This window comes from Anomaloglossus baeobatrachus, chromosome 1 (genome assembly GCF_048569485.1).
Source record: "Anomaloglossus baeobatrachus isolate aAnoBae1 chromosome 1, aAnoBae1.hap1, whole genome shotgun sequence".
In the NCBI taxonomy this organism is placed as follows: Eukaryota; Metazoa; Chordata; class Amphibia; order Anura; family Aromobatidae; genus Anomaloglossus; species Anomaloglossus baeobatrachus.
The window spans coordinates 469,067,509-469,091,016 of record NC_134353.1 but is presented as its reverse complement, the minus strand read 5'-3'; the positions used below and the strand labels follow the sequence as shown (position 1 = coordinate 469,091,016).

Here is a 23,508-nt window from a genome sequence, read left to right as displayed (position 1 = left end):
CTTGCATGCAGGAATCGGAGCGTAGGTGAGAAGAAGATGGAGAACATTCATCGACTTGAATGGGTGCGCGCCTTTCAATACATACACTGCCTATCGCAGCAAGCATGCAGCGTTGTGGTTTGTGGTCGGCACTCCCCTATAGTAAAACACTGGCCCAAGTGCTATCTGACAAAACATCGGATTGTACTCGGCCGTGTAATACGCTCATGTGAGCGAGCCCTAAGTGAAACCATAGTGCAGATGTAAACTGTGTTAAGGGGTTCATACAGATAAATTACAATGGCCAAACAAATGGTTTAGTTTATTGTTAGGCTGACATCTATTTCATGTTCCTTATGCTGTACTGCAAATCCTGCTAGGTTAAACACATGACTTAACTTGAAAACCATTGCCAGAATGGCTGGTTAATCAGTTTTGAAACTTTATATCAGCTAACTTGGCCTGATTGATAGTGCCTCAGTATCCTGCCAGCCTGCTAATGAGATCTCACACTGCCCAGTTAGCAGTCACACTGCAGCTCCTGGGTGGCATATTGCATTTAGCTTATGAATACACTTGACTTGACCCATGAGACTTTCCAGTGCTTAGCATAGACAAATTTAGCTTTTGTGTTTGTTGTTTTTTTTTTTTTTTTTTTGGTTGTACACTACTCAGACAGCCCATTCTCAATTTCCATGTTTGTATGTACCTGTTTAAAATACCAATACAGTGGAACCTCGGTTTACGAGTAACTTGGGTGTGCGAGTATTTCGCTATATGAGCAAAGCTTGCTGTAAATTTGTAACTCGGTTTACGAACAAGCTTTGCTGTACAAGCAAATACTCACCGCACACACTTCTGGTTCCGTACTTGCACCGCATTCTGACCCGCTCTTGCAGTCCACACAAACACATATTATGCTCACCTTACCCTCCATTCCATTAGCGGCCTCCTGGTTCTTGTAGTTCGCCGGTACAGGATATGTATCGGATAACCATCGCAATGATGGAGGAACGTCCGCTGTCAGACGCTTCTCAAAGGCAGCACGCTGACCAGAGGCAAGCGGCTCATGCATTTGACGTCAGTATGCTGGCAGTGGAAGCTCTGGCATCAGTTGCGATGGTTAACCGATACACATCCTGTACCGGTGGACTACAAGAACCAGGAGGCCGGTGAGGAAATGGAAGGTAAGGTGAGCATATGTGTGCGTATGTGGAATGGCACAATAGGGGACCAGGATGAGACATTGCACAAGTTGTGGAATGAATTGTCTGAGCTTGCATTATTTCTTATGGGAAATCTTGCTTTGCTAGACGAGTAACTGGGTTTACAAGCACACTCCCAGAACGGATTGTTCTCGTAAGCCAAGGTTCCACTGTAGTTAGTTTTACCTCCTGTGCCAGTGCTGTTCCAGAAGTGTTGGCACTTGCTCTTTTGGCTCACGGCTAGTGTTGAGCGGATAGTTAATTATTCGTACTCGCTATGCTGTTAGCAAGTATTGTCCACTACTCACATATTCGTTACAAGTAGTGGGCGCAATGTAAGTCAATTGGAAATACTTGCTAAGTAGCGAGTAACCCGAAAGCCGTACTTTTCATGCGAGTAGCGAATATGTGAGTAGTGGACAGTACTCGCTAACAGCATAGCGAGTACGAATAGTTAACTACTCGCTCAACACTACTCGTGTCACATTTTTACATCATTCAAGTCCTACGCCCAATCAGCCGCTGCCTTCCCTCTCCCCACCTTCAGAAATATCAAGCATGAGTAGGAACTAAGCAACTAGCCCCAGCTCTGACTTCCTCTTGAAGTTCAATTAGTCTGAAAGTGGGGAGAGCAAAGCCGCAGCTGATTGGGTGCACGGCTCTTTTGATGTAACCACCTCACGTGAGCCCCGAGAGACCAACTGGCAGCACCAATGAAACAGCGCCGCCAGCAAGTGTGTTATTTTACGGGGGAAAACATGGTGAATCAGAAGAGGTTGTCCAAGTAGTGGACCTTGTAATATTTTATGACATGAATTTTCAGAGTTCAATAGCCTCGCCAGGTCTAAGATCTATTTAATAATTATGCTGTTTTTGTGAAATCTGATGATAGATTTACTTTTAAACCTCTGAAGATATTAGGTAAGTTGATATTAACTTTTTTTCTTCCTTCCTTTTTAGAGACCAGGTGACATGTCTTTCCGTATCATTAGATGGAAGTATGCTGGTCTCTGGTTCCCATGATGAAACCGTCTGCGTTTGGGACATCCCAAGCAAGCAGTGCCTTCGTACTGTAAACCATAGAGGTACTTTTTATTTTTTTATTTTTTCCTCACACAGTAATATCTCTGTATAAATACAATAAGGTGACGTTTTGCTTGCATTTTCACCCATCTTCCTAGGTCCGGTAACCAATGCATTCATCATTCCCGCACCAGGAAACATGCTAAGAGCAGACAGTAAACCTAGCTTTCCACTGCCTCGCTTTAATAAACATTTTCAGGGTGCTGAAGGTTGCGAGGGTCCAGAGAGCGATGGCATCATATTGCGTCTTGGGAAACAGCGACAAGTGAGTTTTATTTAACCCCTTCATGTCTGCAGGCTATACGGGTACATCCTATTTTTACGTACTTAACGACCAGAGACATACCCATGTGTCCCAAAAATGGCGGGGACACAGGGGGCTGTGCACTCGCGATCGCGGTTGGTGACTCGGCTTACCTGACAGCTGAGCCTCTGCCCTCACAGCCAGGGACGGTGCCTGGGCCGTCCCTGGCTGCTTAACAGTTTAATTACCGTGATCAATACCTATCACAACACTTAAGGGATTGAGAGAGAGAGAGAGATCACATTACCTCTCCCCTGTCATCCGGACCCCCGCGATGTAATCAGAAGGGCCTGATTGTTGTCATGGTGTCCCGAGGTTGTTATGACGACTTCTGGGCCACCTGACTCCTCTGAGCCTGTACAGAGCATTTGTGATCATTCGTGCTGCGTGGTCACACTCTTACATTACAGAACATTGCAGCTGCGATCAGAGCACTGTGGGGTGCTGTCCCATAAAGGGACTTAGTGAAAAAGTTTTTAAAGTTTTTCTTTTTTAAAAAAGTAAAAGTATTTAAAAAAAAATCAGAAAATAACAAAAAAATAAAAATATTCCAATAGTAATATTTGTGTAAAAAAAAAAAAATACACTTGGTATTGCCGCATCCGTAATAACCGAGCTATAAATCGACACTAGTTAACCCCTTCAGTGAACACGGTAAAAAATAATGAATAAAACGTAGCAAAAACCATGTCTTTTCAACATACAACTGACAAAAAAGTGGAATAAAACCGATCAAAAACTCATATAAATAAAAATGGTAGCACTGAAAATGTCATCTTGTCCCGCAAAAAGCAAGCCACTGTACAGTTCTGTCAGCCAAAACATAGTTATAGCTCTCAGAATGCAACAATGCAAAACTTTTTTTTTTTTTCCTATAAAATTGTTTTTATGGTGTAGAAGCAGCAAAAAAACCCAACTGTATAAATATGGTATCGCTGTAATTGTACCGACCTGAAGAATAAAGTTATCGTATAATTTTTACGGCACAGTGAACGACATAAAAAAAAAATAAACTATTTCTGAGCTGCTTTTCTTCTTGATTCTGCGTCACAAAAAGTGAAATAGAAAGTGATCAAAAATTATGACTAAAGATGGTACTAAAAAAACACCCAACTCAACCCGCAAAAAACAAGCCCTCATTTGACTGTCGGCAGAAAAATAAAAAAAACTTGCATGCAAAATCCTGTCATGCAAGAAACCTTTATTTTGTAAAAAGCGTTTTTTAGTGATAATTGCTAAAAAAACAATATAAACCTGGTAATGCTGTAATTGTTCTGACCAGAGGAATAAAGCCACCTAATCGCTAATATACCGCAAGTTGAACGGCATAAAAAATAAAGCCAATTCTTCAACTGCTTTTGACTTAATTCTGTCTTTAAAAGATTGCTGTTCCTATATATTCTGCGCTGAGCACTTGCAACCATATTACGTGTAAGGGTGCGTGCCCACGATCAGGAATAGCAGCATATTGCACGCAGCATCTTTTCGCCTCGTCTAAACGGCTGCGTTGTGCGTTACAAGCACAGTGGATGGATTTATAGAAATCCCATGCCCACTGTGCTTTTTTTCTCCGCAGCATAAACTGACTTGTGGCGTGGCTTGCTGAGCCTCAGCATGTCAATTTATGCTACAGAGACACGAATGTTTTCAGCAGGGAAAACAGTCTGCTGCCTCATCAGTGAATAGATCCGTTGTGGGTTTCACCTTAATCACGTATTTTGGAGATGTAGATGCAAGCCAGGATGTAAGAGCTCAGCATAAAGCAGAAGATAAATGTGAACTGATCCAAAATGTTCTGTGCTAAAATTGTCACCAAATAGCGTTCAACTCAACCCACAAAAACACAAGTCCCCACTTAGGTCCATCATTAACGGAAATATAGGGAGCTTACACATTTCTGGTAGCACAACAGCTCTCAAAAAATACTATGGATCCCCCTCTCAAAAAAGAAATCCAGCAAAATCTGCGCTCCCAATCCAAATGACACCCCCCTCTCTTCTGAACCACTACATTGTGCCTAAACCACAGTAGCGTCCACATGTTTGCCAGTGCTGTAGTGATGAAAGCCCACTTAAATGTACTTTGTGAAGGGGTTTTCCAGAGACTAAATAATCCCTACACCCGTAGATGAATTCCCAGAGGGGCGTAATTTCCAAAATCTGCTCACTTGAGGGGGATTTCTTCTATTCTGGCACTTAGGGGCTCTACAAATGGAGTCCACAAACCATTCTAGGAAAATCTGTGCTCCAAATTGTCAAATGGCGCTCCTTCCCGAGTCCTGTGGTGCAGCCAAATAGTACTGTATTGTCACATGTGGGGTATTGCTACATTCAGGAGAAATTGTGTAACACATATGGACTTTTTTTTTCCTATTCAGTTTGTGAAAATTGGAAATCTGGAGTTAAAACAACATTTTAGTGGTAAAAATGTAATTTATTTTTTGTTCATCGCCTATAATAGTATCAAATTTTGTGACACACCTATAGTGTCAATATGCTCACTGTAGTACTGGATGAATTCATTGAGCAGTGCCGTTTGTAAAATGGGGTGACTTTTGGGGGGTTTCTGCTGTTCTGGTACCTCAGCAGCAATGTGACCTGCCACCCACACCATTCCAACTAAATCTGCACTCCAATATGGCGCTCCATCCCTTCTTCATTTTGTACTGTGCAGCAAACGTAGATTTATACCACAAATGGGGTATTGTCTTACTCAGGAGAAATTGCACAACAAATTGTATGGTTCGTTATCTCCTGTTGCCCTAGTGAATTTGAAAAATTTGGCATTAATGCAAGATTTTTGTGGTTAAAAATGTATTTTTTTGTTTCCACAGCTCATTGTTATAAAATTCTGTGAAGCCCCCAGGGGTTCCAGGTGCTCACAAACCAACTAGATAAATTCCTTGAAGGGTCTAGTTTCCAAAATAGGGTCACTTGTGTGGGAGCTTCCCTGTTTAGGCACATCATGATTTCAGCCAATTTTTTAGCTATATGGTGCTCCTTCATTTCCAAGCCCTGCTGTGCACGCAGGAAGTTGATTTCCACCACATATGAGGTATCTGCGTACTCTGGAAAAAAATGCACCATAAAATTTGTTGTGCAATTTCTCGTGAAACTGCAAAATATTTTGGCTAAAGCAACATTTTTGTGGGGAAAAAAAAAAGTAACATGTTGATTTTTTTCCTTGCACATTGCTTTGGTTCCTGTGAAGCACCTAAATGGTTAATAAACTGTGGTTTTGAGCAGGGCTGTGGAGTCGGTAAGCCAAACCTTCGACTCCGACTCTGACTCCGACTCCTCAAATTCTCTTGCACCGACTCCGACTCCGGCTCCGACTCCGACTCCGGCTCCGACTCCGGCTCCTACATATATTGCTTATAGTTAGGTGAAAAATTTATTGTAGTACATGAATATGTGTATGTGAACATCAGACATTTAATAATTTTTATGATACAATAATCAAGATATTTGGATAGAACATAAAATATATTTATTGGAATACAACTTTAGAACACAAAAAACTGTAATAAATTGTAAATATGTAATACACTATGTAATATACAGTAGATTACATATATATCTTGTGTGTGTATATACACTGTATGTATGTATATATATATATATATATATATATATATATATATATATATATATATATATATATATATATATATATATATATATATATATATATTTTACATATTTACAATTTATTAGTTTTTTGTGTTCTAAAGTTGTATTCCAATAAATATTTTATGTTCTATCCAAATATCTTGATTATTGTATCATAAAAACAATTAAATGTCTGATGTTCACATTGTACTACAATAAATTTTTCACTTAAATATAAGCATTATACTAAATGTTATTATTTAGTAAAATATTCAGCACATTCTGCATTGCACTCCTGTCCCCAATTTATTATATATTTTAGGAGTCGGAGTCGGTGCATTTTATACCGACTCCGACTCCGACTCCACCAAAATGAGCTCCGACTCCGACTCCACGACTCCGACTCCGACTCCATAGCCCTGGTTTTGAGCCGTGTGCGGGGTACAGTTTTTATAAAGGTGTCACTGTTATTGGTATTTTCTGTCACCTAGGCCTCTCGGTCACTTCAAATGTGATGTGATGTCTCTAAAAGAATGGTTTTGTAAATTTTGATGGAAAAATGAGAAATTACTGATGAACTTTGAACCCTTCTAACTTCCTAACAAAAAAGAAATTGTTTCAAAAATTGTGCTGATGTAAAGTAGACAAGTGGGAAATGTAATTTAGTAACTATTTTGTGTGACATAACTCTTGAATTTATGGGCATAACATTTCAGTGTTTTGGAAAAAATTTAGCAATGTTCAAATTTCCGAAATTTTCACAAACACAAATATTGGCCTACATTTACCACTATCATGAAGAACAATATATTACGAATAAACAATGTCAGAAGCGTTCCAGAGTTATAACCTGTCAAAGTGACACTGGTCAGAATCGTAAAAAATGGCCCGGTCAGAAGGGTGTTTTAGTGCCCGGGGATAAAGGTAAAAAGTAGGTTTGTCTCATATTTGAATAAAACAAGTTTTATTAAACTCAGTCGCACGGAGAGTTGAGGGGACTTTGTTGTAACACTGGCCACATGTTGCTGATCTTTCTACAATTCACAAAGCTTTTATTTTAGTGTTGTGGTTTGTTTTTATCCCATTGTAGGGCTCGGAGGACACTTACCTGCAACGTGCAGAACAGGTGCATCTTTTGATAGGTGAAACGGAGGGCAAGGTAAGTTATAGATATTTATTGTTTTTCTTCTACATTTTTCTTCTATATCACAATTTATATTAAAAAGAAAAGTCCCAGTGTCCAGTGTGAAAATGGCATGATTTTCTATTTTTAAGACTTTCTGTTGTTTTGGGAACCAACATATGTACATAGCCACAATGAACAGACTCTGACTATCACCTGTCATGTGGATTGAAGCATCTAAGGAGCCTGTATAATGCTCATTGTGAAGGGAGGGGAGGACCAGGATCATCTTTGACATCACTTGTGATTGGTGGATCCTGTGTTATGAGCTGTGTATATAGGGGTTACCTGTCGTTGTAATGCTGCCCCTGCCAATATGAAGCCTTATTGAAATTCTTCCTTAAAGGACAGGAAGTAGGAGCCTGAAAAAAGCCCAACTGGTCAGTGTGTAAATTGCAAGATCACAATTTTAATTTTTTAACCCACATAAGCTGTGCCCATTAAAAAATGGTACAAATAACGTCTACTCATGCTGCACGGACACAAGCATCGGAGACCCTGCCCTTGGCATGATGTAAGACGCTTCTCATAGCTGGATGACCCTGTGGTCAGTCATGACGGCCTCACATGGCAATGATCGGGCCCCCGTAATGACGTTGTGGAGGTCTCAATTGTGTGGGAGAGGGAGCACACTTCCTCTCCCAGCCCCTAAATGCTGCAATCACTGAACAGTCAGAGGTGATGCGGGGTCTGTCCCTTTCTGTGACAGCCGGAACTCTGTTAGAACTTACTCCGAGCTACCGGTGGCGATCACTCCTGTGCCCCGCGTGATCACTATTACATACCCGTATGTCATAGATCGGGAACCCCTTCCCAATCGTGATGTATGGGTATGTCGTAGGCCGTAAAGCAGTTAATAATTGTGAACATGTAATAATTATGGATATGGTTGTGTTTAGCCAATCACATTAAAGCTCATGTTAAATAGTAGTCAGTGCACAGCTGATATCATTTGAAGTGATTCTGATTTAGCCCCATACTAACCTTTAGCTGTTACATAGACCTAGGTCTTTTGTCACCCTATCTAGTTCAACCTTCTAGTTCTAGTGGGATTTCCCTGACATTTTCTTTGTTGCATTTTACTGCAAAAGCCATAGTTTGTAAATGGTTTGTAACACGGTAAAGAATTTTCAGCAATGTCGATCAGTCATTAGAAGGAAACCAAACTTTTTTCCAAGGCATTAAATATGCCATGGCACACTATGAAGACTGTCATCAAGAATTAGCTTAAATTTGGCACAAGTCAGTGACATTACACTTATAACAACTTGTGGATAAAAAAGTGTAAAATAGGGTCGTGTCTGTGAATGTACAGTGGATGCAATACAGGGAAGTTTCTCACCTGGTGCAGATATGTCTCACACAACCATGACAAAATCCTAGGATCAGCTGCTGCAGTTGCATCAAGCCATAGACTAGATACATGCAGAGGGAACCGATGCAAATATGGTATTGAAACTGCGCTGCTGAAATGAAATCAAGTAACCAAATATTTTGAAGTGGATGACAGAAGGTGGTTTATTCTACGCCTTTCGGATTATTCCTTACTACTTCCTCAGGAAACTCAGTGGCTTTCCTGAGGAAGACGTGTAGAGCATTCTGAAAGGCGTAGAGTAAACCATCTTCTGACATCCACTTCAAAGCATTTGGCTACTTTATTTCACTGCAGGTTTGAAACCACATTTGCTTTGGTTCTCTTTGCATACATTACCTAGAGTTTGACATCCCTCAAAAAGTTCTTGAGGTTGCAAAGAGACCTACAGCATATTATAGGAGCTGCAGGAATTTCCGGACAATATTGGTTGTGTGCGTGTGACTTCAGTATCCTGTATTCTTCATATATTTAGCCTGTGGGGTAGAGTGGCAACTGAATCCTTTACTTACAAAAAAATATGCAAGCCCAGCTATTTTTTGCCAAGTCCTACATGAAATCTGCTAAGTGTGTGTGGGAAAAAAACATTCTAGTCTGAGACCAAGGCTTATCTTTTTGGTCAGAATTCCAAAAGGTATGTCTAGTGCAAAGCCAACACTGCCCATGCCCACAGTGGAGCTTTAGGCAGCATAATGATTTTGAGCTTTTTTTTGGCAGCTGCAATTGGGCTTTAGACAAGTTGGAGGGGATTTTCAACAGTTGAAAATATCAGTAGAATAGGCATGAAAATTTTCTTGCAAACTTGCCCAACTTGAAAATGAAAAGGAATTTCACCGTTCAGCATGACAATGACCCTCAGTATACCTCCAAATAAATTATTTTTTGAAATAACCCAGCCAAAGCTTTGACCTGAATCCAGTTGACATTCTTTGGGTTGACCCTAAAAAGGCTGTACACTCCCTGACAGTTTTGTCGCTTATCCATGTTATGTAAATAAAAGCTTATAACCTGACTTAAAATTCATCCATTGGTTTCATAAATTACTCTTTTGAAAGCTGAAACCCTCCCACATTTGGTTTAGGTTATGAAAATAAAGTTGCTGGAAAGCTGAAATATTGATCATGTAATGAACACAGAAAGGTCAGATTTTGGCAAGACAAAAGTTTTGTCGCTCACAGAAAGTAATGTGAAATTCAAACAAATAATTAACTTCTAATACAAAGATACAGTATGTTGCATAACATTGGTGAATGAAGTTGTGGTGCTACTAGAGCCATATTTAATATTTTGTTTGACTTCCATGAGCTTGAAGGACTGCATCCATGCGGTTCAACAATGATTCATACAATTTATTGATGAAGTCATCAGGAATAGCAAATAATGCAGTCTTACATGCCTCCCAGAGTTCATCTAGATTGTTTGGTTTTGTCTTCCAAGCTTCCTTTTTCATCCTATCCCAAACATGTTCAATTATGTTCATGTCTGGTGACTGGGCTGGCCAGTCCTTGGGCACCTTGATCTTTGCTAGGAGGAACTTTGTTGTAGAGAAAGATTTATGAGATAGAGCACCATCCTGCTGCAGAATTTGACCCCTTTTATGATTTGGAATGTAAGAGGTAGCTAATACTTCTTGATATTTTAGGCTCTCGATATTGCCTTCCACCTTGCAAATGTTTTGCACACCCCCATACTGAATGTAACCCCAGATCATGATCTTTCCACCACCAAACTTAACTGTTTTCTGGGTGTATTTTGGATCCATACGGGCTCCAGTAGGTCTCCTGCAGTATTTGCGGCGGCTGTGGTGTAATTCAACTGAAGATTCATCAGAGAAATCCACCTTCTGCCACTTTTCCAGCGTCCATCTGTTTAGCAGGCTGTGGGACTTGGCAATTGCCACACATTTTTAAATTGCCTTTTGTTTAGTGCTGGCTTCTGGGCACTGATTTGACCACGGAGGCCATTTCGAGACAGAATCCTACTAACTGTTTTAGTTGACACAGGGACTTGAGGTGACCAGGCCTGTTGGAGCTCTGCTGCAGTGGAAGAGGGACTGGCTTTGGATTTTCTAACCAACAAACATTCCTCCTGAGCAGTTGTCTTGCAGGGTGTGCCGGACCTGGGCTTGTCAAAAACATCTCCATTCTCTTCAAATCTTTTTTTCTTTGTACTTGACGCTGAGACACATTAAAGGTGCCAGCCACTTCTGCAGTGGATCTGGTCTTCAGCCTCTTGATAATCAAGGCTTTGGTCGCAGGGTAGATTTTTGGCATGTTGTCAGAGGTCAAGTTGCAGTTCAACTGAAGGTCTGGGGTGCTTTTGTCTTGCCAAATTCTGACCTTTCTGTGTTCATTAAATAATCAATATTTCATCTTTGCAGCAACTTTATTTTCACTAAACCAAATTTGGGAGGGTTTCAGCTTTCAAAAGAATAATTTATAAAACCAATGGATGAATTTAAAGTCAGGTTATAAGCTTTTATTTACGTAACATGGATAAGCGACAGAACGTCTGTCGGAGTGTACACAGAAGATGCCCTTGTAATCTGACACATTTGAAGTGCTTTTGCAAGAAAGAATGGATGAAGATTGCGAATTCTAGATGTGCACTGCTGATAGACTAATACTTTATTGTAGTGCCCTTTGAATTTGACAACACTGGTATGTCATCGGTCATGTTGCGATAATCTTTGTTCGTGTCTACTGATTTTGAACAGCAGATGTGGGACTAACAGGCACAGGTGGCTCTGCAACCCATCCGCTCCTGCTTGCCACTTACATCACACTGTCAAAATGTACCAGCTTGATTTAAATGGACGCGGCAGAGAACGCATGATGTGACCATGGGGAGCCGACAGTTGCCATGGTAGCTCAGGATCATGGGATGACACCTGTCACTATGATGACGTATTTTTTGTGCCCGCTGACAGAACGCCGTCACTGACAGGAACGCTACATCTCTGTTGATTTATTTCTGTTGGTCAGAGTTGCATAGCTCTTATCAGCAATCAGACTGCTGATCCATAAAGGCGCCCCTAGGTGGACTAGTAAAATTAAATAAAAAAAAATGTAAAAATATAAACAAATAAAAATAAGTTCAAGTCGCCCCATTGAAAATAAGTAAAAAAAAAAATATAGACATATTTGGTATCGCCGCATTCAGAAATGCCACATCTATTAAAATATAACATTAATTAATCTGGTCGGTAGACGGTGTGACAAGAAAAAAAATTCCAAACACCAAAATTAAGTTTTTTTTATGGTTGCCGCAAAATTTTTAAAAAATGTAATAACAAGCAATCAAAATGTGGCATCCGCACAAATATTGAATAATTAAAAATGCCAGCTCAAGACTCAAAAAATAAGCCATCACTGAGCCCTAGGTCACAAAAAATGAGAATACTACGGGTCTCAGAAAATGGCGCAGAAAACGCTATTCTTTTTTTGAACAAGCTTCTGAATTTTTTTAACCCCTTAGATAAATGTAAACCTATACATGTTTGGTATCTACAAACTAGTACCAACCTGAGACATTCCACAGTTTTACCATATAGTGAATAAAACACCTAAACCAATCGTGCAATTGCACTTTTTTTGCAATTTCGCCACACTTAGAATTTTTTTCCCATTTGTCCAGTACACTATATGGTAAAACTAATAGTTTCATTCAAAAGTACAACTCGTCCCACAAAAAAAAAGCCCTCATATGGAAAGATTGATCGAGAAATAAAAAATTTACGGCTCTCGAATGAAAGGGAATGAAAAATGGAAAATCACCCGGGGTGATGCATATATGTGCAGTCATATTATTTTAGTTATCTCTTTTTGCAACTTAAAATATTTCAGTTTATTTTTCAATTGATTTGTACAGCTTATGGGTGATAAAAGTGTGAACAGTTTTGAAAATATTCTTGGTTTGTTTTTTTTGGTTAATTTTTCATGACAACAACCTGGCATTTATTAAGGGTTTGTAGACCATTTTATATCCACTGTAATTTTTTATAACTAAGATTTAAAATAGAATCTGATTTTAACGATAGGTTATTTTCTGATGACACATTCCCTTTGTGTAGTTAAATGTATGTACTGTAATTCTCCTTCTGTTTTTTATACCCAGAACCTTTCTGGCATTGTAGAACAGCTTCGCTCCCGAACATCAGAACTTGAGGATGAGCTCAATATGGTGCGGAAGATAAACAAAGATCTATTCGACTTCTCGGCAAACATCATTACAAAAACCTGATATGTTTTAGTTTGTTGTACTAAACCTTAGTCATTATTTCCTTATGTGTAACCATTCTATTTTCATGAATTTAGTTTTTTTATTACCCCCCCCCCCCCCCTCGCCTTCTAGGAGTATTGTAGTATAGACTGTAGACTTTTCTATGAACAACACACAGTATCTTCTTTCTTTTTATATGATAGCACAAGCCCTTACCTAGTGACTTCAATTCATATTTTTTAGTTGTGTATTTTGGGATCTGTGTTTTTTGCATTTTTGTCAATTTAAGTATTTTGCGAACATAACGATGAATTTTCCTTATGGTACCGATGTTCACAGTATTCCTGTGTGGTACCGCTTTTTAAATTTCTACCACAAATGCAGATTGGCACTGAGGTAAAGGGCTATTGTGTTAGTGGTTTTTATAATGTAGCATTTAGTTCAGTCCCACCTCATTGTTCAAACTTGAAAAAGAAAATGTCCAACTGAAACTGTCAAAAGGAACAGAAAATTTTCTAATGCCACATGGAATAAATTGAAAAAAGCAATCAGTTGCTGGATCATTTACTAAAACAATGGAGGATTTGGTAGGGGCCTCCTACAAAATAAAATAATGCAAATCTGAACAACCTCTCACTCTATATCCGATGGGGTTTTTCATATTTTGTTTGTCCATGGATCTATTCCTGAATTATGTCCTACTGCTGCTATGCCGGATCATTATAAAATTTCTAATGTAAATGTGAAGATGGCAGGCCAGTCTCATGCATAGTTTAAAACTATGTGGTTAGTGAATGGAGTTAAGAATGGAGTTGGTGAATGGAGTTAGTTGTGAGAATACAATATGTTTCTCCTTAACATAATCACTGATTAGTTTCACTGCCTGATATAAAAATGATTGAATAAGTGGACACATGGTCACACAGACCTATACTTTTAGTATTTTTCAGATTATAAGACACACTTTTCCTCACAAAAATTTGAGAGAAGTGAGGGGTGCGTCTTCTAATCTGAATGTAGCTTACCAAGGGTGGTGGAGAGGGATTGAAGGAGGCCGGGGGAATGCTGTGGCGGCTGTGCAGGGGTTACGGAGGCTGGCCTGGTGCTGCGGCGGGTGTATGGGGTTTGCTGCTGTTGGTACTGCGGTGACTGTGTGAGGGCTGCGGAGGCTGGGCTGATGCTGCAGGGCAGGCGGTGAGGACTTTAAATGATGGCGCCCAGAGTCAGCGTGTGCGCAGATGGAGCTTTCGGCTCAAGATCTCATCTGCGCATGCGCCGCCGCCTCCAGGCCATTGATCTCCCCAGCAGTGGACTTAAGGAAAATGGCACCCGCGGAGATGAGATCTGGGCTTGCCATTGAGCTAATTACTCAAGCTGAGCATGCTCTGATTCTGGGAGCCATTTCTTTGAAGCCCTCACTGCCCACAGCTGCACCAGCACAGCCGACAGCATCTGGCATACCCCTGCTTCCTGTGACCCCCGCTCCACCATCTCTGCCGCCCCCTCCGGTAAGATACCACTGGATTATAAGATGGACCACCTTTTTTTTTTTTCTTCTTCTTTCACCCCTTTTTTGCTCTGAATTTGGGATGTATCTTAAATTCCAGTTCGTCTTATAAACTGAAAAATACGGTATTTTCCTCTAAGATCAGTTACCATTTTGGCAGAAATATATGTAATAGAAATACAATCGTGCAACTATACAATTTGGCACAATCAAAACCATATCAAAGTACATGTCCAAAGAATGTTGCACAGTGTGCCTAAAAGTAAGTGGCATACTTCCATAAAGGACTAGTTTTTTTTTGTTTTTTTTTTAAAACTCCCTGTCCATGATCTTTTCTACATACAGTAGTACATGGCTAGGTACAATATGAAATGCAAAAAATGTACTGTAAAATATGAATTGTTTTTGTCTAATAAACTATTTAAAAGTGAATTGTGGTAATACTAAATTAACTTTGTTTTATTGGGTTGCATCACTGTGAATCCTAGTTACATCAGTTTTACAAAAACTACAGCGCAATAAAAAAGCTACACAACCTGGACTTTCTGCTATACCTATAAAAGAGCCACGATACAATAAATCAACTTTTGTATTTTAAACCACACAAAAATGTCCTCATTTTCTCTCCTTGCTGTGGCTGTCATGTCACTGAAATCTGAGATTGTGTGGTGTCAAATGTAATTGTAAATGCTGTAGAACTGTATTTTCTTCAGCCGTGACGAGATCCAATTTAGATATTGCGTCTTGATGAAGACTAATGCCAAGAAATCCAACACAATCCAAATCTAAAACACAAAATGATGATCCCAAAAAGAAGACACAATTGCAAACAAAGGAATACTAAAAAAAATTTGAAAAACAGAATATACACTAAGTAATATTGAGACGTCACAGGCAAGGTAACATTTAAAAAGTAAAGTGTGTGCAAAATACACTAAATATTTGGAGTTCCAATGGCATAGATTTGTTTTGCGAGCACTTGGGAAATCATAGCAGCACAGCTTAATATGTTGTACTGAAGGTATCTGGTTTCTTACATCATGAGACCAATTTATTCTTCCTTCTAGGATACTATATAAAGTCCCTCTGAACTATCCATCAATAAGAGCAGTAGGTGTATGATAGAAATGTGAAACTTCCCTGCCCATCAATGTTAGCTGATATCATACAGTTGTAAAAAGATGAATACTACATGAACCAGGGCTGTGGAGTCAGTAAGCCAAACCTCCAACTCTAGCTCAATTTCCCCGATTTCAGTTCCGACTCCCTGATACAGTTGAAACCAGAAGTTTCTATTCACTATAAAGACACATATGCATCTTCTCCCTATCTGACCTAAAAGAGGAAAGGTTTATTCTGATTTCGTGTCAATTACAATTACCAAAATCTAATATATGAAGCTCATACGCACAGTGGCATGTACAATCACGAAATTTTGCACAGACACCCCATTTGACTCGTAACGTGTTTTTAGGGAAAATTTTGATCCCGCGCTTTATTCACCAAAAAAAGCCTCTTTTAAAATCAATGGAGCTGGGAGCCACAATGCAGCCAGAACTTCAGAAGAATGTTGGCATTTCACAATGTTCAGCCATGTCCTTGAATGGAATCTTGACGTGTCACGATGCAGCCAGGGAAAGGGAAAGACAGACAGAGACAGACAAAAAGAGAGACAGACAGGGAAAGATAGAGACAGGCACACACAGACAAAGACACACAGACAAAAAGACAGGGAAAGAGACAGAGACTGGGAGAGAGACCGTTACTATCCCAGGCAATGCCGGGTACGCGCTCTTTACAGTTATTTGCCAAAAAAACCTGCCTCCATTAAGGTATATTGAGCTGGGAGCCACAATGCAGCCAGAACTTCAGAAGAATATTGGCGTGTCAAGTGGGCAGCCACGCCCTTGAATGGAATGTTGGCGTGTCACAATGCAACCAGGGAAAGAGACAGACAGGGAGAGGAACAGACAGACAGAGAAAGAGAGAGACAGACAAAGAGACAGACCGGAAAAGACCCAGGGAAAGAGACAGACAGGCAAAAATATAGAGACAGACAGACTGGGAGAGAGACAGTTATTATCCCAGGCAACGCCGGGTACTACAGCTGGTAGAATAACCACCCTCTTTCCCCACTTTATTAACCCCCAAAAGACCGTAGTTCGATGTAATCCACACAAGGTCCCACGGTTCCAGCTCTTTTATATATGAACTGATGTTATATGGCCTCATACTATGACTGCCTGAAGCTCACAGCAAGTGGGGACAGCCTCAGCGCTCAGCAGTGACGTCACTCAGGTTAATTGTGGTCACAGCTGGAGCTTCCACAGCCCTCCACCTGTGATGCAGATTAAATGACCTCAGGGGACATCAATGAATTCAGGGACCTCACCTCAGAAGGTCCCCTGAGGGTCAGGTCAGGTTACCTGCAGTGAGAATATCCAGCTGTGACCACAACTAACCTGAGAAAAGCAATAGATAAAAAGAATGAACATAATAAGGTATTGCTCCAAAATTATGGAGATGTATAAAAGGTTTCTAGAACATCTTAAGCATGGGCTATATGTGTTCATTCCTTTTTAATCTACATACAGTACAGACCAAAAGTTTGGACACACCTCATCTCTAGAACAACTATTAAGAGGAGACTTTGTGCAGCAGGTCTTCATGGTAAAATAGCTGCTAGGAAACCACTGCTAAGGACAGGCAACAAGCAGAAGAGACTTGTTTGGGCTAAAGAACACAAGGAATGGATATTAGACCAGTGGAAATCTGGGCTTTGGTCTGATGAGTCCAAATTTGAGATCTTTGGATCCAACCACTGTGTCTTTGTAGAAAAGGTGAACGGATGGACTCTACATGCCTGGTTCCCACCGTGAAGCATGGAGGAGGTGTGGTGGTGTGGGTCTGCTTTGCTGGTGACACTGGGGATTTATTCAAAACTGAAGGCATACTAAATCAGCATGGCTAATACAGCATCTTGCAGCGGCATGCTATTCCATCCGGTTTGCGTTTAGTTGGACCATCATTTATTTTTCAACAGGACAATGACCCCAAACACACCTCCAGGCTGTGTAAGGGCTATTTGACTAAGAAGGACAGTGATGGGGTGCTACACCAGATGACCTGGCCTCCACAGTCACCAGACCTGAACCCAATCGAGATGGTCTGGGTTGAGCTGGACAGCAGAGTGAAGGTAAAAGGGCCAACAAGTGCTAAGCATTTCTGGGAACTCCTTCAAGACTGTTGGAAAACCATTTCCGGTGACTACCTCTTGAAGCTCATCAAGAGAATGTCAAGAGTGTGCAAAGCAGTAATCAAAGCAAAATGTGGCTACTTTGAAAATATGTCTTATATTCTAGGTTCTTCAGTTTCACACTTTTTAAGTATTTCATTACACATGTTTTCATTCATAGTTTTGATGTCTTCAATGTGAATCTACAATTTTTAGAGTCATGAAAATAAACTCTTTGAACGAGGTGTGTCCAAACTTTTGGTCTGTACTGTATATTCTATTTAAACAGGGTTATAGGTTTATTCCCCTGTAATCTACATAGTGTGTCCACCCATATCCTGTTCACCGCCATTAACTTGAGAACGGTGGCAGCTATAGGCATAGAAATAGTGTCTAGGTATAGTAAAGTAGCCATGTGCTATGCAATGAAACCACCTATAGTGCCACCTGGTGGAAAATAACGGAGTTAGCATTTTTATCTCAAATGGAACGAGATATATGAAAAAAGTGAATTACAAAATTGTAGGACATCATCAATTCAATACGAATCGACACCTTGCATACAGAAATGCTATATGAAACCCATGACCCCCCTCAAAACATTGAATGCTGGTTACGCATATGGCGCTCATTTAACTTTGATGATCAAAGTGACCACCGTCAGCTGCAATGCACATCTGGACTCTGGACAGCATAGTGTATCTTGTTGCACGTTGTGAAATATGGCAGGGACACGTTTGCACAAGCATCTGTAATACGTTGTCGTAGGTCCTGCAATGTTGGTGGAGGGGTCGCATACACCTGCTGCTTGATGTGACCTCACAGAAAGAAGTACAATGGGGTCAGGTCAGGTGAGCGTGGAGGCCACTCTACGCAGCCACCATACCCAATGACTTGTAGGAAGGTCTCCACGTCCGCAGCCTTGTGAGTTTTACACGTTCTAATCATGATACTTTGCATACAGAAATACTGATTCGTATTGAATTGATGATGCCCTACAACTTTGTAATTCATTTTTTTTCTCTAACTCGATCCGTTTTCGAGATAAAAATGCTAACGCTGTTGTTTTCCACCAGGTGGCGCTATAGGTGGTTTAATTGCGTAGCGCATGGCTACTTTACTATACCTAGACACCACTTCTATGCCCATAGCTGCCGCCGTTCTCAAGTCAATGGCGGTGGACAGGATATGGGTGGACACACTGTATATACCACATATATGACTTGAAATCAGAATAAACCTTTCCTTTTTTAGGTCGCTTAGGATTACTATAATTATTTACAAGTGAGCTAAAATGGGAAAGGTTTATTCTAATTAAAGGTCATATATTTGGTATACAGTCAGGGCCAGAAATATTTGGACAGTGACACAAGTTTTGTTATTTTAGCTGTTTACAAAAACATGTTCAGAAATACCATTCTATATATATAATATGGGCTGAAAGTGCACACTCCCAGCTGCAATATGAGAGTTTTCACATCCAAATCGGAGAAAGGGTTTAGGAATCATAGCTCTGTAATGCATAGCCTCCTCTTTTTCAAGGGACCAAAAGTAATTGGACAAGGGACTCTAAGGGCTGCAATTAACTCTGAAGGCGTCTCCCTCGTTAACCTGTAATCAATGAAGTAGTTAAAAGGTCTGGGGTTGATTACAGGTGTGTGGTTTTGCATTTGGAAGCTGTTGCTGTGACCAGACAACATGCGGTCTAAGGAACTCTCAATTGAGGTGAAGCAGAACATCCTGAGGCTGAAAAAAAAGAAAAAATCCATCAGAGAGATAGCAGACATGCTTGGAGTAGCAAAATCAACAGTCGGGTACATTCTGAAAAAAAAGGAATTGACTGGTGAGCTTGGGAACTCAAAAAGGCCTGGGCGTCCACGGATGACAACAGTGGTGGATGATCGCCGCATACTTTCTTTGGTGAAGAAGAACCCGTTCACAACATCAACTGAAGTCCAGAACACACTCAGTGAAGTAGGTGTATCTGTCTCTAAGTCAACAGTAAAGAGAAGACTCCATGAAAGTAAATACAAAGGGTTCACATCTAGATGCAAACCATTCATCAATTCCAAAAATAGACAGGCCAGAGTTAAATTTGCTGAAAAACACCTCATGAAGCCAACTCAGTTCTGGAAAAGTATTCTATGGACAGATGAGACAAAGATCAACCTGTACCAGAATGATGGGAAGAAAAAAGTTTGGAGAAGAAAGGGAACGGCACATGATCCAGGCACACCACATCCTCTGTAAAACATGGTGGAGGCAACGTGATGGCATGGGCATGCATGGCTTTCAATGGCACTGGGTCACTTGTGTTTATTGATGACATAACAGCAGACAAGAGTAGCCGGATGAATTCTGAAGTGTACCGGGATATACTTTCAGCCCAGATTCAGCCAAATGCCGCAAAGTTGATCGGACGGCGCTTCATAGTACAGATGGACAATGACCCCAAGCATACAGCCAAAGCTACCCAGGAGTTCATGAGTGCAAAAAAGTGGAACATTCTGCAATGGCCAAGTCAATCACCAGATCTTAACCCAATTGAGCATGCATTTCACTTGCTCAAATCCAGACTTAAGACGGAAAGACCCACAAACAAGCAAGACCTGAAGGCTGCGGCTGTAAAGGCCTGGCAAAGCATTAAGAAGGAGGAAACCCAGCGTTTGGTGATGTCCATGGGTTCCAGACTTAAGGCAGTGATTGCCTCCAAAGGATTCGCAACAAAATATTGAAAATAAAAATATTTGGTTTGGGTTTGGTTTATTTGTCCAATTACTTTTGACCTCCTAAAATGTGGAGTGTTTGTAAAGAAATGTGTACAATTCCTACAATTTCTATCAGATATTTTTGTTCAAAACTTCAAATTAAACGTTACAATCTGCACTTGGATTTGAAATGAAACCTCTACAACAGAATTCAATGTGGTGGCATGCAGAGCCCAACTCGCGAAAATTGTGTCACTGTCCAAATATTTCTGGACCTAACTGTATATGTAGATTACAGGGAAATATATATCCCATATAAACAAGTGTATTATATTCCTGTGTTAGACAGGAGGGCAATGAACATATAATATTTTTATATAGGATGATAATCAGGAAATATACACCTATGTTATATGTTGATCATATTCCTTGTGTTTATTAGGCAGGGAATGAATATGGAATATATGTACAGTATTTAATAGGGAATTTAAGATAGGTGTGGAATTAACATACACCTGGTTATATGGAATATACTGTATGTTATATGCTAAGAAGCACAGGTAATATATGTAGATAATAGGGAAATGTACGTAGGACAGTTACACTTACCTAGTTTCCCTTGCGACTGTCACAGTTTCTGAGCAGAGTCATAAGCAATCATACATATTCACTGCTTCCCTTGCCAACGTCACTCACAGCATCTTTGATTAGTTGCAGTCAGACTGTGCCTCCACCCTGTCTAACAGCTTTTGTGTCTACTGTATGCATTCCTATAGTGGTTTAAAAATAAAATAAATGTGAAAAAATGGTGTAAGTTTCCCCCCCTATGGTGATACCCAGTGCAGATAAAGGAGATGGCTACAGGCTGCAGCCCCCAGCCAAGTGCTTTTCTTGGGTGTATATCAAAATAAGAGGAACCGCATGCAGCTTTATTTAAATAATTCTAAAAAGTTTTAAAATTGAGGACTACATGCTGTGTTTTTGATACCTAGCCATGATAAAGCCGACAGCTGAAGGTTGGTATTCTCAGGCTGTGGAGGCCCATGGTTATTGGTCCCCTCAAACCTTAGTTTTCAGCCCACAGCCACCATCAAATTGTTGCATCCATTAAATTGGTGCAGTAATTTATACACTAAATTATTGCACCAAATCTACACCTAAACTGCAGAGGTATTTTGCCAGGAGATGCAGTTTTCTGTAAAGAGGTGCAGATTTGGTGCAGAAATGTCTGCATCAAATTTGCATTTCCTAGCAGAAAACCGCACTGAAACAGTGTCAAAACCAGTGTTTTAGTGGTTTTCTGTCAGGAAAATCTAGTTTAGAACCTCCAGCACCAAATCTGCATCATCTCCTATCGCCACGACAGCACCCACTGAGAGAGGGATCCGCCCCATCAGGACAGGAAACCTATAAAAAAAAATGGCGGTCCCCTTCCCCCTCAGTTCGGTTCCTTCCCCTGATAGATCAGAACCTATGAAGTACCTGGGCTTCAGCAGCGTCTGTGCGGTGTCTGTGGGAACGGCGGAGCTCTGAGTCCAGAAGCACGGTTGGTGGCGTTCCCCTCGTGGACCCCATCCTCCTGTGTCCTGTGCGGTTTTGCTCTGGTCCGGGTGGAGCCACCGGGGAAAACAGCGCCTGTGGGAGGGTAAAATCCCCCTCATGGCTGCCGGTGTACGCTGTGCCCGTGGCGGTGTGCGGTCAGTGGCTGATCTCCCTGCTGTGTGAGCTTCCGGGTTACGGCGGCGCAGCATCGCACGCGCAGGGAGAGTGTTCATTGCCGGGCCGCGCTTGCGCAGCAGCAAAAATATGGGATGAAGCCCCTACATTCTATATTCCGGCAATTGGACTTCTTAAGGAATTAATCCGATCTGATCAATCTTCTTTAAAATCCCTGAAGTTATAAAAAAAAAATGGGGGGAAAAAGTTACACTGCCTTCACTCATCCTCATCCTCATCCCTCAGAACAGAAGTCGAATCGTTTTCTTCTAATGTTTCTTCCTCCTCGTCAGATGAGACAGGGAAAGCATGTTTTCCTCTGGAGGGGATGGATGGTCTCGTTAGGGCCGTTCGTGCTACCATGGGAATTCATGATGCGAAACCTACAAAATCAGCCGAGGAAGCAATGTTCGCAGGACTCTCACTGGAAAATACTTCTGTTTTTTCTGGGAATGATACCATTAAGGCCCTGGTCAGAAAGGAATGGCAGAGACAAGATAGCCGAGGTTTCCTCCCATCCTCTAAGAGAAGATACCCGTTTGAAGACAGGCACCTTACACCATTGCGAAAGGTCAAAGGTAGATGTCACGGTGGCACTAAGTCTTCAAAACATTCAGCACTCCCCTTTGAAGACATGGGGTTCTTGAAGGACCCACTGGATAGGAAGACAGATGCCTACCTGAAGAGAACTTGGGGAGCATCGGCGGGAGCTTTAAAACCAGCTATATCCGCAACCTGTACTGCCAGGTCACTCTCTGTTTGGGTAGACCAATTAGAAAAACAGATTAAAACCGGTTCTTCTAGAGACAAACTACTCACATCTCTTCCCCTCATAAAAGACGCAGCTGCCTACCTGGCTGACACCTCTGCGGACTCTGTGCGTTTGACGGCCAGATCAGGGGGCCTATCTAATGCTTCTCGACGGGCAATATGGCTGAAGTCATGGAAGGGGGACACATCCTCAAAAGCCAAGTTGTGCACATTGCCTTGTCAGGGTGAGTTTCTCTTTGGGCCAGAATTAGAATCCCCAGCTTTCATTAGAATGTCATCTAAGAAGGCTTTCCCTAATACTTACGTTCCTGCTTTTAGGAAACACTTCAAAAAACGACATTTCCAGGCCAACAGATCAGAACGCTGGGAAAAATATGACTCTCGCAAATTGGGTTCCATTGGCGCCATGTTGGGTGGCGCATCTTTCAGGGGCCAACCACATAAGCACTGATATTGACCCACCTGTGGGGGGTAGACTCCTGTTTTTCACTAACATCTGGAAATCCATTACTTCCAGCTCATTTATATTGGCACTCATCTCTGAAGGTCTTAAATTAGACTTCATTTCCCTGCCTCAACAGTCCTTATCCTCACCCCTACTAGGAAGGAATCA

General features: G+C 41.0%; 1 protein-coding gene across 1 annotated transcript in view; it reads left to right on the top strand.

Annotated features, from left to right (window-relative positions):
- WDR18 (WD repeat domain 18) overlaps positions 1–14,897 on the top strand; it is an 82,805-nt gene extending 67,908 nt beyond the window's left edge. The window contains exons 7-10 of the mRNA XM_075338068.1: positions 2,145–2,269; positions 2,366–2,532; positions 7,273–7,341; positions 12,854–14,897. Coding sequence (XP_075194183.1) covers positions 2,145–2,269; positions 2,366–2,532; positions 7,273–7,341; positions 12,854–12,979 — 487 coding nt within the window. The 3' untranslated portion in view covers positions 12,980–14,897. The remainder of the gene's footprint in view (positions 1–2,144; positions 2,270–2,365; positions 2,533–7,272; positions 7,342–12,853) is intronic.
- The last annotated feature ends 8,611 nt before the right edge of the window (positions 14,898–23,508 follow it).